The following is a 19,063-nucleotide window of genomic DNA, read 5'->3' as shown; positions in this document are numbered from 1 at the left end:
CCACAGTTTTAAAAAGTACTTTTATATTTTGGAAAATTGTAAATTATCTCAAAATTATATACCGTTTATCTTGAAATTTCAAATGTAATTTTGAGATTATACAGGCTATTTTAACATATCTACATGTAGAATATATCAAGATTGTTGTTGAGCAACAACATATTCACTTGCAGGTGATATCGTTTCTGATCTTTACACTTTGTTAGAAGCTAATGGAACATTTTGTCTAATAAACGTAATACTCGTGTCTTTGTACTATTGTTTTACCTATCAGTTATATTTGTAGTGTTGCCCGAAGTAATACCTATTCTACAGATATCTTGTATAATAACAATGCTACATATTCTATATTTAAGCTTTGGTCGTTATTTTCTTCCTGGTGTTTTTTAATTTCCAAAATGAACCCGGTTTTTATTGATTTCCGTTACAGATCCAATGAGTGCTTAACTTAACGTAAGATATTGGATGCTCGAAATAGCTAGAAGACGCTACATGACTTGAGCAGATATTCAATAACGAAAGAAAGGATATATTCAATGACATTCTTCATATTTTCTCAAGTAAGAAGCAATGATAACTTGTTTGATCTGACTTTAACAATACTGTAAGCTGTAGTAGAATTAATGATAGTAGGCAACAGGGACCGGCGGAGATTTGCTAATAAAAATGGCTCTGTTTTATAGACTTTACAGACTGGCAAGTTTGGGCTGTAGTGCCCTTGTTGTCTTATTAAACATTGTGTCTGTGCTTTGTACGATCACAAACGAAAAACAGATCCAGATCGTTGGAAAATACGGAAATTACACGTGGCCTAGGAGGGATTTGTCTGTGAGTGAAACAGGACAAATAGTACTTGGTGCCCTTCATATGGTACACGAGAGAAGCGAGGACAAGATCTGTGGACCCATCATGCCCCAGGGAGGAATTCAGGCTCTAGAGACAATGCTGTTTACAATGGACAAAGTAAATAACGAGAACATCATCCCAGGGGTCAAACTTGGAGTGCTCGCAAAGGATGACTGTGATAGAGACATATACGGTCTGGAACAGGCGGTCGATTTTATACGAGGTAAGTAAAATAAAATTTTACAATTTTTTAAAATTTAAATTTTATAATATTTCCCACTATGATTTACCCATGTAATGATAGTTCTGAGAGGGTGTGGATGACCTATAGTCATCATTCCTCGTCTGTCGTCTTTCGCCGTTCGCCGTCTGTAAACTTTTCACGTTGAAAGCATCTTCTGGGATTGAGCTAAAACTTACATTAAATGATCCTGAATATCCATGAAGGCGGACACCTATTTCAAAAATCCTTAAAAAAATCACTGTAATCTCTATTTGGAACCATATGTTCATGTTTGTAGTGATGAAATGGATGATTTAAACTAATTTAACGTAATATAAATGTTGTTTTATTGCTTACGTTAATATATATAATTAACTTTCGGTTAAAAACCAATATTTACAACTTTTACAAAACTAACAACAATATTCTTTTTAAAGTGCCATAAATCACACTAACCGATACATGGTCATGAAAATAACCAGAATGCTTTCCTTAATCAACCTCATTTAAATCTTCTGGTTTTCATTGAAGTGTTAATACTGTTCTTTTGTACACGTGGCAATGACTTGTGGGCATTACCAAAGTCATTGAGCCATCATATGTTGTTCAAGATGAGCGCTACTTTTGGCTACTTTTGTAGGATGCCACTGGATATTTTAAACTATATCTCATCGGAGACCATAAATCTGATGATTTCCACATCGGATTTTAATTCTAGATATTGTGATATCCACACACTACCATATTATTGGTTGTTTGAAACTCGGTCTAGACCACTTTGGTGTCAACATATTCTAATCTATCTCGTTTTATTTCTAAGAAACTGACCCTGAGGTTTCTTCATGTCAAATATTGTGCTTATTACTGAGGGACCATACAACGTCTCAAATCGATACCCTTCCTAACTTATTTCGGTATAATTACAGTTGTTTCAGAATACCGCATTATCTACAATTGCAACTTTGTTGTCATTTGCATCATACACCAATTAAAACAACTTGTACCATATTATCACATTATCGGCCAACGTCAACATTCGCTATTAGTTTTCGGTCATTGACTGACATATAGCGGCTGTAGAGGTCAAAACGAATATTCATCTAGTATAGATCTATTAACCAGCGTAAAAACGAGAGTAAATCAGCATTCACATACTCTATATATAGTTCTATGTATAATTAGCCAATATAATAGTTGATAGAAACCGGAAGTGATACCACTGTCGTGATATTAGATCATTTACCGTATACTGTATTACATAGATGGTATATAACAAGGAACTAGAGAACGGAGCAACCATCTGGTGTACTTAGAAAGATTTATATATCTTAATATAATTTCCATACCTACTTACAGACACTTTCACAAACCCGAGGTAATCTTTAATAAATGAAGTGAACTGCGAAGCAGGTCATGTACCATTTGCACTAGCCCGAGATACTCTGACCCTGACACCAGACTTAGACATAATGACAGATAGATGTCTGGCGTAGGGCCAGAGCGCAGTAGTACTCGAAAACCTGGAATAAGCCGACACCGTTTGGTATCGGGTCAGGTCATCTCCGATTCAGACTGCTTACAAAACATTACCGCCGAGAAGCGTCCCTTACCTTGGTCTTTTCAACAAATAAATATTTTTTCTACCCATACCAATCCATTTTACCACGGATGCACATCATATTATCTCAATAGAGTAGCTTCTTTTACGCAGTTTGAAATTTCCCTCTTCGCCATCGCCATTTTCTCATATTATGCAAAGCTACTGTATTAAGATGATATGAGGTGCATGCGTAGTAAAATGGATTGTCATGGATAGAAAAAATGATTCATTTGTTGAAAATTCAAGGAAAGGGACGCTTCTCGGCGGTAATGTTTTGTAAGCAGTCTGAATCGGAGATGGGCTTCCAGGTTTTCGAGTATATTGCGCTCTGGCCTTACGCCAGACATCTATCTGTCATAATGTCTAAGTCTGGTGTCAGGGCCAGAGTCTCTCAGGCTACATTTGCACCAGATTAACTTTCTTAATCAGTCAATGCAAGCATTGATAATCATTCCCTATATTTACGTTAATCAATTAAATTTTAAAAAGACGAGTCCCATGTATTGGATATAACTTTGCAAAATTGTACCAGTTATCGTACATACATGTACAGCTTCGGAACAGCCACCAGTCAGTTCTTTTCGTCGCATAGACAACACAGTATATAGTTCCAAAAATAGCTTAATTCTTTGGACGTTGTTACCTTTAAAATCGTTGGTTTTATTTTCTTTGTCATTTACAAGAATTATGGTTTAAATGATATCACAAAAAACTGTAATAAATGATAGGTATCTTTGCGTCGAGAGCACGTGTTTATCAATCTCAACACAGAAAAAAATGTTTAGATTGTTTTTATTTATTTTACTATTTACAGAAAAAATATAAGCAAATATCAATCTGAAATATATTTATATAAGACTACAAATATTTCTAGCGTATTATCATATTTTCTATGCCCCTTTAAATAAATGTATTTAGAATCTTGATGGTAGATCTCAAGTGCTTTATGAAGTAGCTTTCAGATTTTTCATATTCATTTTGTGTCTGGAGCCATTTTGATCTAAATATCAGGAAGAGAAGTATACCCAAGCTGTGACCATATGTCATATAATCGTGGTAGGTACACCAAACACAAGTGATGTACAGGGAGCATGGATTTGTGTCTAATAAATCAGTCTATATATTATGAACGTTACATCATATAACAATGGAAACATCACTCACATAAACAAATGGTTTACTTTATTCATGTTAATCGTAACACTGCTTTTAGGACATGATGTAGGTTAGAATGTTTCAACAAAAATATCAGTTGTTGTTATTTAAGGATCATTCCTCTTAAACTATCTAAACAAGTTCAAATATAGTAATGCTGATTTACATTGATATAAAAAATCCTTTTATTGCACGGAACAGCAGAACAATTTAATATTCTTCATAAATCACAGGAACACAACATCCAATCTAAAGTGTCCTTGTACACAGCATGGACTTCCGCGTTCTAGTTAGCGCCAATTTGACTTTAAGGGTCAATCAGAAATTATCACTTCACTCAGAAAAACAGACCCGCGTCAGAATACAGATAAGTCCTTGATAAAAAAAATCTTAAAAAGTTGTAAAATCTGCAATATTTCTAGAGCGATAAAAATGAAATATCTGGTATATATTGGCCTAACTTGAAAGCGCTCGCACGATCTAGTTACCTTTATCAGAAATTCATTCTACTACACCTACAGACGTATCATTATATCTCAATTATCATATTTAATCAAATTGTTGAAATTTACAAACATTGCGTATCACACCTCCTCGTTGAGAAGGTGTATTGTGTGAATTTTCCTTCGGAAATAGAAGATAAGAACACAAAGCAATTCAAACTACACATTACAACTTTTACTAATTAACAGTCGAACCACACAATTGTTTAGTACATTTGTATGACTGGATCCACTCAAAAATTTGGACGGAAATATAAAATGTTACTCTACTGTGATCTTCGATATAAATGAAAAGGCATTTTCACCTCGACATTGACGACTTCCGATTGCGATTGGTACGGAGGGGTGTCAAAGTTAAACTGAAATTATCATTTTAAAAATTACTGAGCAAATTCTAAATTAAATTACTTAACTATTCCCACTACCTTTCCGGGGCAAAATTTAAAGGTTTCTTAAAAACATTACTAACATCAGAAAACCAATGCCGATGCCCTAAGATGAGGTTACAACACAAAACATATGCAAGATTTCCTGCGTAATATATGAAAACCGTGGAGAGTCTTTTCGCTGTCTTGCCGTCTGGCGCAGTAATAGTCATATACCGCGCGGTATTTAGGGCGACGGCGGGAAACATAAGACGACCCGCGTTATGAAAATTAACATTTTATCTATTTCGATTAAATTGTTCAGAAGGTGATGATAAACGTAGTATTAACTGTAAGTTAATAACTTTTGCGACTCTACAAAATTATCGATCTCGTTTTACATTCCCATTTTAAAAATTAAAAGTCGTGTCGGAAAGGTAGTGGGCCTTTACTATTCATAATGAATATAATATGTACACATGGTACGTACGTATATACCTGTACAGGTAGAACGTAAATCTATTTGAGTTGAGTATAAGCATAAACAATGCTTATTCAAGGTTTGTAAAATATCGTGTAGACTTTCTATAAGTAATTAAATCTGCTCTTCTATACATATTAACTCTAGCTAGAATTTAGTTTTGAAAACCAATTTGGAATAGTTCACAATTATGCCTGCATTAATTAGATTTGCGTTTCTTTGCAAGCTAACTGTTCTTTGAGAATGAAATGATCTTTCTCACGACCTCCTATCGCTAATGTTGTCATCATTTGTTTCATCTGATATTCAGTGGAGAGAAACCGAAATGGAAATTTCGATGGCCATGGTTTTCCGTAAACTTAAAACCATGCATAAGAGCAAATCATACCGGAATTGATAGGACATTTAAAACGAATCCATTCCATCGAATGCGCCGGACTCTGAAATAATCCGAATCGAACACAACGCACTTTACCAGATGGAACCTGATTATTTGTCACGTTTGAGCTCTTCATTTAATAAGATGGCCATCACAGTGTGCGAGAAAGAGCTATGTCTGCTTTCCATAAAGATAGTTACTTGACCATACTGACGGTATTTAGCTATTAATTATCATCGACTAGGACAATTATTTGTCCCGCTTCTGACAAATTGCAATTTTATTCAGAGAGACAGATTGTGGGAAAGGCTTGATGTCAAGCGATTGTAAATTTTTAGCACCATCCGACGTGAATTATTTATGAAGTGGTACATAATGCGAGATTTCCTCTTATTCCAAATGTTTTAAAACCGGCAGTGTCACGTTATTTCTCTGTATGGCGTCGTTCAATTTGGACGAAAGTTTTATTATTGATTGATGTTTTGGCTACTGGGTAATGCTCAGAAGCAAATCTGAGACCGTTAACACTCCCGTTTATAAAACAACGCTGTTCTTCTTAAGATCAAACAGAGCAAACATATTAATGCAATAATGTTGCCCAGACAAACTTCTTACCATGTTATTAGGACCCCAAGGAGCAGAAACCAGTCTGAATATTTCCCAACCGGCTTTTCACTTTTGAAATAGAAATATAAAACGAGATTGATAATTTACCGTTAATACTACTTTCATCATCGCATTCTAAACAATTGATTAAAACAGGTCAATCATTAAATATCAAAACGCATGTCGTTCTAATTACCGCGCGTTAGATAACTACCACTGTGCCATATAGCAAAAGAGCGACATAAATATTAACTTTTTACATAGATTACAGAGAAAATCCTGCATTTGTTTGGTGTTGTAACCTCATCTTCGTCTATCGATATACCTCTTCTTCAGTTAGTGTTATTTTCAAGAAGCCTTTTTTTGTGTTTCGTAACAGTACTGCAGTATTTCCGATCACGCAGAAACGTGCGTGAATCATGCACAATTTGTGTTATTGCACGCATAAATTTGACAGCCTGAACGTGCATGTGCGATTAACTTTTTTCCATTATTTGGTGATAATTACTTCTATTATCTCTTATTTTGATTGAAGAAAACGTAATTGTGTTAAAATGTGTTTTGCGATACCGGAAGTATTCCTATCAGTTAAACTTACTTCAGCGCACCAAGCGGCAGATGTGTTAACTACTGATCTGCTACGTCCTCCTATGATAAAATCCGAGACCATTCCCATGACCATCGGTAGTCTCAGGACTGATAGTTATATCCATCAAAATGCATGTGTGACAGGAAGAAATATTTACGATGCAGATTTTGATCGTGCGATAACAACTAAAGCTGTGTATGTCCAGAACTATCAAAGAGTATGAAAACGAGCTATAAATCCACATGGTTCTCTGATGCCAATCATTACAGAAATCGGCTATAAGACAGGTATACATTTTACGTGCATTTTAGAATCAGAGCATTCACGGATCAGGAGGTAAAATATCTGTAGATCTATGCAAAATATTTTGAAAATTGGTTCTAAAAATGCATTTGTAAATTGATTGCAATATAAGATGGACTTTGTGCAAATTGATAACATGATTTTAAGTGAAGACTTTGAAGCAACACATCAGTCTGTACAGTACGTCTATATATTTTCAAATATGATTGTATAACTTGCACACGAATTTAAGAAAGAAGCAGTAGACTAATGTTGTTTAGAATAAATCAAACAAAAAGGCATATATCTAACACTGTTTTTAATTGGGTGTTTTTTTCCTTTGTGCAAAATATAAGTTACAGTTTGTTCCGAAAGGAGCATAACAACTTTTTATTTCAGTCAGCCAATGAGATTGCAGAGGAGGTCTCGCTCATGGATAATCCATGGCAAAATTGGCATGATGATTTCCCATTACCCGATAGAGAAGATTTGCGTGTTATTTTTGATGAAAGGGGTAGCTATCGTCTTTTGTGTCAGCATTTTGTATAGTTGTGTTAGGTGATTTTGAAAGGAAGTTATCGCTCTAAAACGTGAAGACGTGCTAGAAATATAGTTTTTTTTGACCGCTAAAGCTAGGCGGTTTAGAAGTTTTGTGTCGAGGAACTTTCCAACCTTTACGTGTATAGTACAATGTAGGGCTTGCTTTTTACCGATGGTATTTAACAATGGTTGTAATATAAAATAATAGTCCTTTCCGAATATGAACCACTCCACGACAACCTATCACTAACTACTTGTGGTTCAAACTAGTGGCGAGATTTGTCTAAACATGCTTAAACGCTGATTTATCTGAAATGAAGTTATAACATACTCTCATGTTTGTTCGCCTGAATCTGTTGGCATTTTATACCGTTTATCGATGTTAGAGACATGCCAGGTCAAAAAGAGTAAACAAGTTTAAGACAAGATCATATTAGAATTTCTAGAGATAGCCTGCATGAAAGGGTTTTGACGACAATGTGGAAATGGGGTGGAAGGTCTGGTGCCAATGAAAACGTTCAGATAAATCAATAAGGCACAATCTAATGGTTAAAACAAACTTTTGAACATCCGATGATTTCTCTATTTTCTTTCAACGATCGACGATATCTGATTATATCATGAGTTGTGTCAAATAGATAATTATAAATTTATATGAATCAATTTCTATATCTGTTATTTGCTGGCATCAGTTATATTATTTATTAGCTAGATTCTCTTCAACGTGGTACGTTTAATTTTCTTAACCAAACCTCAAAGCTGAAAAAGTTAATTTTGATATATGCTTTTGTTATTTTTATGTGGGCAATCAAACATGAAGAAATATTCTTATCACGATTGTTTCGGAGCTGTGCACTATACTTACAATAATACAGAGGTGGCAGGAGTGAAGCCCCAGCTGGGACCATTCAGCCATTTGCCTGGTGTCCGTCACAGTCACCTGCGTCTCTGCAAAGACCTGAAGGCCTTCCGTCTCTTGATCAAGTAATACGGATGTGTCATAGGGTCTTTCACATCGACTGCTCGACAAATCCCACATCCACCAAAGGAACGCATCACACTTTCTTCCACCACTCACTGATTTGTCACTGGTTTTAGCCTTGGGAGATTTCTCTGTCAATCCCAAGGGAATGACAGATTGCGCACGCTAACCTTTTGAACCTGAAGACAATTACGCAACGTCATGACTTCATGCGATGTGACCGTGGCGTGCATTGTCGATAACGTCATCAATATTGACGTGCAGACGATGGAACCATGTTCATGTCGCAGTGAAGATGCTTCTATTTATACTATTATCTCCTCTTTTTCTTTTGTACTTGGGAGAAAAAAATCATAACCTACCTATGAGGGTGTGACAACAAAATTACAACCCTCGGGAGAATTCCTAAATGTCCAACCCTCGACAAGCCTCGGGTTGGACGTTAATGAATTACCCCTCGGGTTGTCATTTTATTGTCACACCCTCTAGGTAGGGAAATATTATATCATTCCATCCTCTTTACTGAGTCTGTTATCCCACTTCCACCACTGGAGGACACCATTCCGTCCTCCTTGCTGACAGTCTGCTACCCCTTCTCCACCACTAAAATACATTATACTTTCCGTCCCCCTTGCTGACAATCTGCTAACACATATCCACCCCTAGAAGGCACTATATTTTCCGTCCCCCTTGCTGACAATCTGCTAACACATATCCACCACTAGAATACATTATACTTTCCGTCCCCCTTGCTGACAATCTGCTAACACATATCCACCCCTAGAAGGCACTATATTTTCCGTCTGCCTTGCTGGCAGTCTTCTACCCAACCTCCCCCACTGGAAGGTACCATACTTTCCGTCCCCCTTGCTGACAATCTGCTAACACATATCCACCACTAGAATACATTATACTTTCCGTCCCCCTTGCTGACAATCTGCTAACACATATCCACCACTGGAAGGCACCATACTTTCCGTCCCCCTTGCTGGCAGTCTTCTACCCAACCTCCCCCACTGGAAGGTACCATACTTTCCGTCCACCTTACTGGCAGTCTTCTACCCAACCTCCCCCACTGGAAGGTACCATACTTTCCGTCCCCCTTGCTGACAATCTGCTAACACATATCCACCACTAGAATACATTATACTTTCCGTCCCCCTTGCTGACAATCTGCTAACACATATCCACCACTGGAAGGCACCATATTTTCCGTCTGCCTTGCTGGCAGTCTTCTACCCAACCTCTCCCACTGGAAGGTACCATACTTTCCGTCTGCCTTGCTGGCATTCTTCTACCCAACCTCCCCCACTGGAAGGTACCATACTTTCCGTCCACCTTACTGACAGTCTGTTATGCAACCTCCACCACTAGAAGGCGCCATACTTTCATTTCTCCCTGCTGACAGTCTGCTACCCAATCTCCACCAATGGAAGGCACCATATTTTCCGTCTGCCTTGCTGGCAGTCTTCTACCCAACCTCTCCCACTGGAAGGTACCATACTTTCCGTCTGCCTTGCTGGCATTCTTCTACCCAACCTCCCCCACTGGAAGGTACCATACTTTCCGTCTGCCTTGCTGGCAGTCTTCTACCCAACCTCCCCCACTGGAAGGCACCATATTTTCCGTCTGCCTTGCTGGCATTCTTCTACCCAACCTCCCCCACTGGAAGGTACCATACTTTCCGTCTGCCTTGCTGGCATTCTTCTACCCAACCTCCCCCACTGGAAGGTACCATACTTTCCGTCCACCTTACTGACAGTCTGTTATGCAACCTCCACCACTAGAAGGCGCCATACTTTCATTTCTCCCTGCTGACAGTCTGCTACCCAATCTCCACCAATGGAAGACACCATACGTTAGGTCCTCCTTGCTGACAGTCTGCTACTCAATCTCATCCACTTCAAGACACTATACTATATGTCCTCCTTGCTGACAGTCTGCTTCTCATGCTCCACCACTGGAAGATGCCATACTTTCAGTACTCCTTGTCGACATTCTTCTACTCCGCCTCTACCACTAGAAGACACCAAACTATAGGTCTTCATTAATATTGTCGACAGTCTGCTACCCAACCTCCATCACTGGAAGACACCAAACTTTACGCACTCCTTGCAGACATCATCTACCCCTATCTTTACCACTGAATGACGCCATTCTTATCGCCCTCTTTAGTGACAGTCTACTACCCCAACTCCACCACTTGAAGACACCATACTTTCTGCCCTTCTTTCTGATAGTCTGCTACCCCCATATTCAACACTAGAAGACGCCATACTTCCCGTCATCTTTCTTGACAGTCTGCGACTCTAACTCCACCACTTGAAGATACCATACTTTCCATCCTCCTTGCTGACAGTTTTCTGCCCAATCTCCACCACTTGAAGACACCATACTTTCTGTCCTCCTTCTGGCAGTCTGCTGCCCCATCTCCATCACTGAAAGATACCATACTTTCCATCCGCCTTGCTGACAGTCTGCTACCAAACCTCCACCACTGGAAGATTCCATACTTTCCATCCGCCTTGCTGACAGTCTGCTACCCTACCTCCACCGCTGGAAGATACCATACTTTCCATCCGCCTTGCTGACAGTCTGCTACCCAACCTCCACCACTCAAAAACATAATTTCACAAGCTCAAAGACCTAATTATCTCAATAGATTGTTCAAGAGTTGGAAACCGTTAAACACCTCCTGAGATCGTTTTTCGTTATTCAGTTTTAATAACGAATCTGGTGCCTTCTTCGTTATTCAGTAAAACTGACATTTAAACATTTGAAAGCCGTAACACAACTCTTTATGTCATTTTTCTTTATTCAGTTTAAATAACGAATCCGGTGCCAGTACCTTATTCGTTATTCAAACTGAATTCAAAGTGAATAACGATGATACGAAACGAAAAAAAGGTCTAAGGAGGTGTTTTACGGCTTTCAAGTCTTGAAATGATGTCTATGAAAGTTTTACTGAAAAACGAATATGGCTCTGGCACCGCATTCGTTATTCAAAACCCAATAATGAATACGATGCTGGTACAAATTACATAGACATAAAACTACTTAACACTGAGCAATACACACAGTATACAATTAGAAATACTAAAGGGACGCAACTCTACATATGCATCTGAAAATATAGATAACCAAAATAAAGATATAATGCATCACGCTTAAGATAAGGTTACACATACGAATAACCACAATTATAGATATATGACTAATAATTAATTCACAATAACCTAATCTAAGTTACCGAACTTTAACAAATAGAAATAGAATCTATGCAAGTATAAATATGTAAATACTCAATAAAATATAACTATCACTCTGCTCCAAAAATATAATAGATTATAGAATATATTACTTAAAGAAGTAACTACGGAAATAACATCCAATCCATAAACTGTACAAACATAGGAAAGGTAACGTTACATCTATAAACCTAATTTGAAATATATATACCAAACCAAAGATATTTCAAATGTACCAAATAGAAATAGCACATACATTTCTACACACAAATTACCAACTAGCAAATATAAAACTTAGAAATACAAATACCAGATAACTATAAAAGGAAAATAACTTAAATAAAATGAGACCTTGAATTCCTTGCACAATATGGACATTTCGCTCTGAGGTCTCATACACAACTGACACAAAGACACTACAAACTGACCAACACACATTTACCGCCATAACGAACTAGCCAATGAAATCGCAACTATTATTATATGTAGGTAACAAGAATGTTGACGGAACAGTTTTACTGGACTTTGGACAGCACAAACAATAAACACACATATAGACTTACATAACAAATACATGACAGGTAACTCACACACTGGCTGTAACCTGTAACACTAAATAAACTAGATGTACACACTCCTACAAAACTCACTCTCCACAGTACTAGTTTGGGCACAAACACATAAACAAGTAAATACAAATAGGCTAATAAATAGTAATTATAAATTGATATTAAAATATGATCAATGTAAACATACTACATCATAGTATCAATTATTTCTCTTTAAGGTAAGATATGCGTCACTGATATGTAGAGCCCGTTTATCAAAAAAAAAATAAGATGAAAAATAAGTCCGTTTGCCTCTATCGTAGAGTTCATACGTATACTGTTAGTTAGAAGTTTGTCCCTGTTAACCTATATACGAAATGCTTCGGTAATTGTCGGTTTTGCCATTGCGGCTGTGTCAAGATGGAAGGTATGTTTACTAGACGATTTTTGACCGTTCCATATCACAGGTTTATCTGCATGAAATAATGACATAATACACGTCTTTCATCTTTATCCTAGGTCATGGATACAATGTTCGATCAATGAATATATTTGATATTAAAAAACAATGAAAAGTTACGTATATTAGGCCTTTAAAAAACGCATTTTCAAAATGGTTGCATAATAAGTAATTTCTTTAAATAAATTGAAAAGATTTACAAACAATAGAAATCCATTTTTGGACATATGATTTAATATAACAATTTACTTTAAAATAAAAACCCACTCACACAACGTCCCCCCTCCCCCCCAAAAAAAAAAAAAAAAAAAAAAAAACATCAACAAGGTTGTTGAGCAAGGTTGAATCCTCACCAGAGAAAGTCTTTATTAATAAAGTCTTTAGCCATGGTATAATCGCTATACCATTTATGTGGAGACTCCTCCACAAAGGGGACAAAGCGTCGTTTATCGACAAGATTCGTCAAACAGATGAAACAGGATCAAATGTGGTCTGTAATCAGCCTATACTCTGTAAATAACTTCAATTTTATGTGTGTTAAGGGAATACAATGTACTTTATTATCCATTCAAGTATTATAAAAAATTTACCTACACATTGAAATAAAAATATTTTCGATCAAACCCTGAAAACTCTTTTGATATGCTTATTGTTCTTAAATGTAAATATCAAAGACATACACACAGTTCCTTTATCTGACTGTATAACCGGTACAACTGTTGGTAGTTTGGAAACACATCCAGTTACAACCTTGACAACCGGAGGTCACGGAACCACGAAGCAATCCAGTAAGTAATCAGCGTAAAAAGGTCCATCCACAATTAAACTGTATATTTATCCAGAATCAAGATCCCCTTGTTAACGTAGCGGACTGTCCATGGGTGTTTTAAGGCTTCGATTGATAAAGTACACGGTCAATCGCTCAATGAAATCAGAATGTAACCAAACATGAGAAAGCAATCTCATTAATCTGTTCATGGCCACCAAAACTTACTTTAATTTTGTAATTGCTGGACAGAGAATCTTTGCTGTAAAATGTACCCTTGCTTACTGTATTTACATAAACCAATCTGAAGGAATAATGGAAGCGTATAAATCATTCTGCTGTATGAGCTAAATATTAGTTCAGCATTGAATTTGGCCAAAAATGAGGTGCGATGTAGCAAATGCTCATATGATCAATAGGCGCAGGGATTCGCAAACGGTTTCCTCTCCAATGATCACGTTGGTCAACTAATTCAATAAACTCAAGTTCAGAGTAAAGCCAAAATTCATCATTACTAATTAACGACCAAAATTGCTAGTGTGAATCGCCATCAATCGTCAAATAGCCAATATTCTGGGAACTTCGGTGATAATTGAAATTGTGTACGGTGGACAAAATGGTCCCATGCGAGATAGGGAGCAATGTTTCACCTTCTGTATCGGAACATGGTGTAACACCGATACATTTTCAAGGGTCTAACCGATCAAATTATTGAGTATTCATGTTTGAAGTACTTCACTCACTGGGGATTAATATATATATATATATACATGTATATATTCAAGGACAAACATCGTACGCTCGCATATATACTTTGTATATATAGAAAGCCGATAATGTGAGGAAAATCTCTGTGCTGGTACTAAATTCTACCTTAATGTTCTGAAATTAGGCACAAAACCACTTGTAAGAATTTCACCTACCTATATCACGATAGGGAATGTACGTCACAAATGTTACTAAGAGAACAATGTTATGGATGCCGTGATTCCTGCCTCGCGGTAAGTTTACGTCTGTTTACATCTTTATCAATCAACTTATATCACTTATCAATGCCATCTAAAGTACTTTAAATTTATTCGGAATTCACCGACTGTTAATGGATTTCTTACAGAATATGCCGTTTTTTTCCAAACATTCAAGGACAAACATCGTACGCTCGTAGATCAAACGTGGTTATCTTTAGGCCTTCTACGTGGAAATGCAAATTACCCCTAAATCCCCTTTTCTAGCATATATCGATATTCCAAAATGATTGTAAGCCATTTTAAACTCGTTTAGAACAGAGCTTGCTTTTCAAGCAGACACAACTTGTACAGTATAGAGAACTTGAGAGAAGGGGGATATCGTTAGGACACAGATCTAGAATTGTGCGGCTATCGTTAGTGCAATTACATTTACATGCTTTATATAATTGTGTAATCCGGATGCGTGAAAGATATAAGAAGTGCTAAATGAAATTGGACGAAAGCCCACAGCTGATGGATCATCATGAAATTAGCTTACCGAACGGGCCTGAATAGGCATATGCAGATTCCTCAAAATAGAACCAGGAAATGTCACTTTTAAATGTGAAAAAATCGTATTCAAACCAAACTTTCGGGCACGTTTAGAGAAAAGGCTCTAATGCTGACCCCGTGGTGTCGAAATGTAAGACACCTAGGTGCGATACATATCCAATTATTATTTAAGGTACATTGTACTACAAATTTGTGTTTAAAAATGGCTTGCATTTTACTGTAAAGGCAAAAATGAATTGTAAATCGAAGTGTGTGATATATGCTATAATTTGTTCTCGTTGTGGTAATTTTACATCGGTCAAACTAGTAATGAACTTAGAATACACATGACTGTTCATAGGCAACAAACAAAACAGATTATTTACGTAATTTGAATGTCAGTAAGCACATACATAGGAATTGAATTTATTATTTTAATTTTCATAGCGGCTGTGAATAGCAGAAGCTATTTACATATTCCGTGGAGCGCGTTAGCGCTCCTTGGAAGATATGTAGATAGCTTTTGCTATTCATTGCCGCCATGAAAAATGGAAGAAATACATACAATCCATATATTTACATTAGAATAATTCATGAAAATAAAAATTATTGAAATGTTATTATATTATATTCAAAACTTTGACACCCATATACAACTAGAAACGAAATTAATGGAATAGCTTGATGACAAAGTCGTTCCACAACGTCACGTTTTCAAGATTCCTCCTTCCGGTCGACCTTTTCTTGCAAATGACAAACGATAAACAAGAAATATAGTTAAAATAAAATTTGACTTATCATAGTAAACCTTAGTTGATTCTACATCAAGAAACAACACATTAAATGTTATACATTAAAATATTGTGGGGGACTATTTTTTATTGATATGAAACTGGCGTGACGTTTGAAATCAGCTGATCGATGCACGGGAATCGTTGTATTCATAGTGTTTTCGTAAACAAATGTCTGTTTTGGTCAGTTGGTTGATTCATTTAGTGACGAACCACTCAGAATGTAATATATGATTGTGCAGGTGACCATTCTAATGTTATATCAATTACATTCTCAGACACTGTTTTGTTAGAAAACAAAAATCAACTTATAAAAATATTAAAACCTCAATGTGTAGAATCTCAGTTTGCCAACTTTGAGCGTTTGATTAATCAGCATGCAAAATTTCAGCAAATTTGTTCATACCGTTTCCTTATTACCCGAATCGCGCTTATAAGCGTGTTGGTAGGTTAAAGTAGGCGTGTTAACATTTCGTTCAAGAACGATAACTCGTTATCGCTCTTTCTCTTCATTTACTACTATAAAAGGGAACAAGGCCGCGTGTAAATTACAGGCACCGGGGTTTTGAACCTATGCGACACAATATGTGCTTTTTATAGCCAAATTAGAATATCGAGATTCCCTGTCAGAAACAGACTTAAACGAATTTCAAAATTCCTTTGCAAATTTTACATCTACAAGTATTAAAGTTTGAAACTGACGCACCATTAGTATACCTAATCAGCAGGCTCTGAAAACTTCACCACGCTTTGAAATCTTAAGCCCCAAAAAAGGGATTTCCACAGATCTATTTTTCGTTTTTCTCTGTGGTCCTTTTATTGTCCAAACGCACATGTGTGTATCTGATAGGACGTAAATCTCAATATAACAAAATCAGTGTTTTCTGTTAGTTTGAAAAAATAAGATACATGTATGACAATATCACTACACCTTTCCAAAACTTTTCAATTCAAATCCCATCAAAATAGGGAACTTGTTTTTCTCACAAGACTCTCGCTGATTGGATCATTTAATTACGAGACCTTGGACGCATGCTCAGACAGATTAGTAGACCGAAGGAAGGATACGTGGATAGTAATGTGGAGCTGAATACAATGTATAATTATTTTTAAGTCCGATCGTTCTTTATTTCGATTGTATGTTATTCTTTTTTTCTGTTGTTCGTTCGCTCGTTAATCATTCATTCGACTGACAGTAAAAAAAAAAAAAAAAAAAAAAAAAAAAAAAACCATGGGAAAGTGTGGGAAAGTGATCGTCTTTTTGATAAAATTACTTAATATATCATTATTACATGTACTTGGGTAGAAATCCCGTGTTTTGAAAGCGATCAAATCTAGCATATCAATAATATCATTACCTAAGTGGAAATATCATGTTTTGATCGCGATCAAATCTAGATTTTATTTTGCTATTATATCATGTGCTTCACAATTTATGATTTTATTATCTTTTATCTGATTAATTTGAATATATCAGTTTTAATATCATACAGCGTATTTTATTCACTACTTTCTAGCTTTAATATTTACAGAAAACTGACTACATAGTGTATCGATACCCTTTAGTTCACACTCTACTAGTGTGTATCCTGTCATTTTACACTTTGCTTTATATGTACAATACACTCTCTAAGTGTTTTATATGTTTTGTTTATCAATACATGTGTGATATACATGTAAGAGTATTCGTTGTTAACCTAAAATTCTATTTCTGTGATACTCATAATATGTGCTGCTTTATTTTAGTTCCATATTTTGTCTTTAAACATTGTCTTGCTATACGTGCTTGTTTTACTTATCCGCACGTGCATTGTATATAATTAGGGATTTCCATATTGTTTTTGTTCTGTTTTATTTCTTATTATTATAATTTTTACCATTTCCACAATCCTTCTTAACACTTTTCTCACGAACGGAACACGGTACGACGGTCAAATTTTGACACATTATATACGCACACGAGTTCTTGCAATGTACATTCGATTTTGTATGATAATATTTAAGTTCGAGGTCAAAGACGGTATAACATTAACAACTACAATCAGTAGGTTTTCAACTACTTCGAAGTTCAAAATTCATAACTTCATAACCGTTATCAGAGATTATGTCAAGATCAAGAGTTCGCTACGGGGTCAAACAAATGCCAAAAACGAAATTTACCACAGAAAAATTTTGAAAGTTTGATATGAAAGGGCATGTCCTCAGGAATATATAATGACAAGTTTCAAGGTCATGTGATCCAAGATGGCGGAGATGTAGCTTTTTTGAAAAAAAGGCGATTTTGTCGTTTTCCCGCCAAAGATGTACAAGGTTTCAGCGCTTTTAATACTTAACATAAATGTTTGAATTTTTGCAGAGACATAGCATGGACAAATGTCTACAGAACTAATGCTATCAATTGACCTTGACATTTATTCAAGGTAATAGGGGTCAAAAAGCTTAAAATCTTCAATTTCTTCAAACAACTTCAATTTGATAACCAAGAGTCCTAGAGACCCGTTATTTTACCTGTGGTACCAGCGGCATGCGGGGTTGCAGGCCAATCAAGATTATTCAAATAAATGACATTGACCCTCATTCAAAGTCACTGGGGTCAAATAAGCTCAAACCTTTATACAACTTCCTCGTAATAACCAAGACGCATAGAGACCTGATACTGGGCCTGTGGCACGCTATAGTGAAGGGCTACCAAGTTGGTGCAAATGAATGACTTTGACCTTTATTCAAGGTCACAGGGGTCAAATAGGCTAAAACATATTTAAAAGACTTCTTAATTCTAGAAAACTGATTTTGGGATTTATGCCCCTTGGTCCAATAACATGGAAACCAAACAGATGTGCTTTTGTGTTGTGAAGAATCAAGACATGTAGAGCGAGTTCCCCAACCTAACCTCACGTTCTGGACACAACTTTAGTTTGGTAAAAGGCTTCAAATACTTTTTCCCTTTGTTCATTAAGCCGAATTAAAGCGAAGGGAAATTGTATTAAAGTGATCCTATGTTCATTAATATATCACTGATATCATAACCGGGGTGGAATCCCTTGGTCTGATCGCGATAAAATCTAGTTTGTTATGGTTTTTTTGAAATTTCTATTCTTACTTTGTTTGTCGCAATAATAGCTCTACATAGCTAATGTTGCTTTGTTACTCAATATGCGATGTTAAATAAAAATTCTTGTATATTTGTAACATTTTTTGAT

General features: G+C 36.3%; 1 protein-coding gene across 1 annotated transcript in view; it reads left to right on the top strand.

Annotated features, from left to right (window-relative positions):
- The first annotated feature begins 666 nt into the window (after positions 1-666).
- The window catches only part of LOC138321098 (metabotropic glutamate receptor 6-like), a 58,626-nt gene continuing 40,229 nt past the window's right edge, over positions 667-19,063 (top strand). Inside the window, exon 1 of the mRNA XM_069264559.1 lies at positions 667-1,069. Coding sequence (XP_069120660.1) covers positions 667-1,069 — 403 coding nt within the window. The remainder of the gene's footprint in view (positions 1,070-19,063) is intronic.

Source organism: Argopecten irradians, chromosome 1, assembly GCF_041381155.1.
Source record: "Argopecten irradians isolate NY chromosome 1, Ai_NY, whole genome shotgun sequence".
Lineage (NCBI taxonomy): Eukaryota > Metazoa > Mollusca > Bivalvia > Pectinida > Pectinidae > Argopecten > Argopecten irradians.
Note: the sequence above shows the minus strand (reverse complement) of the source record. Positions and strands in the feature narration are given on the sequence as shown.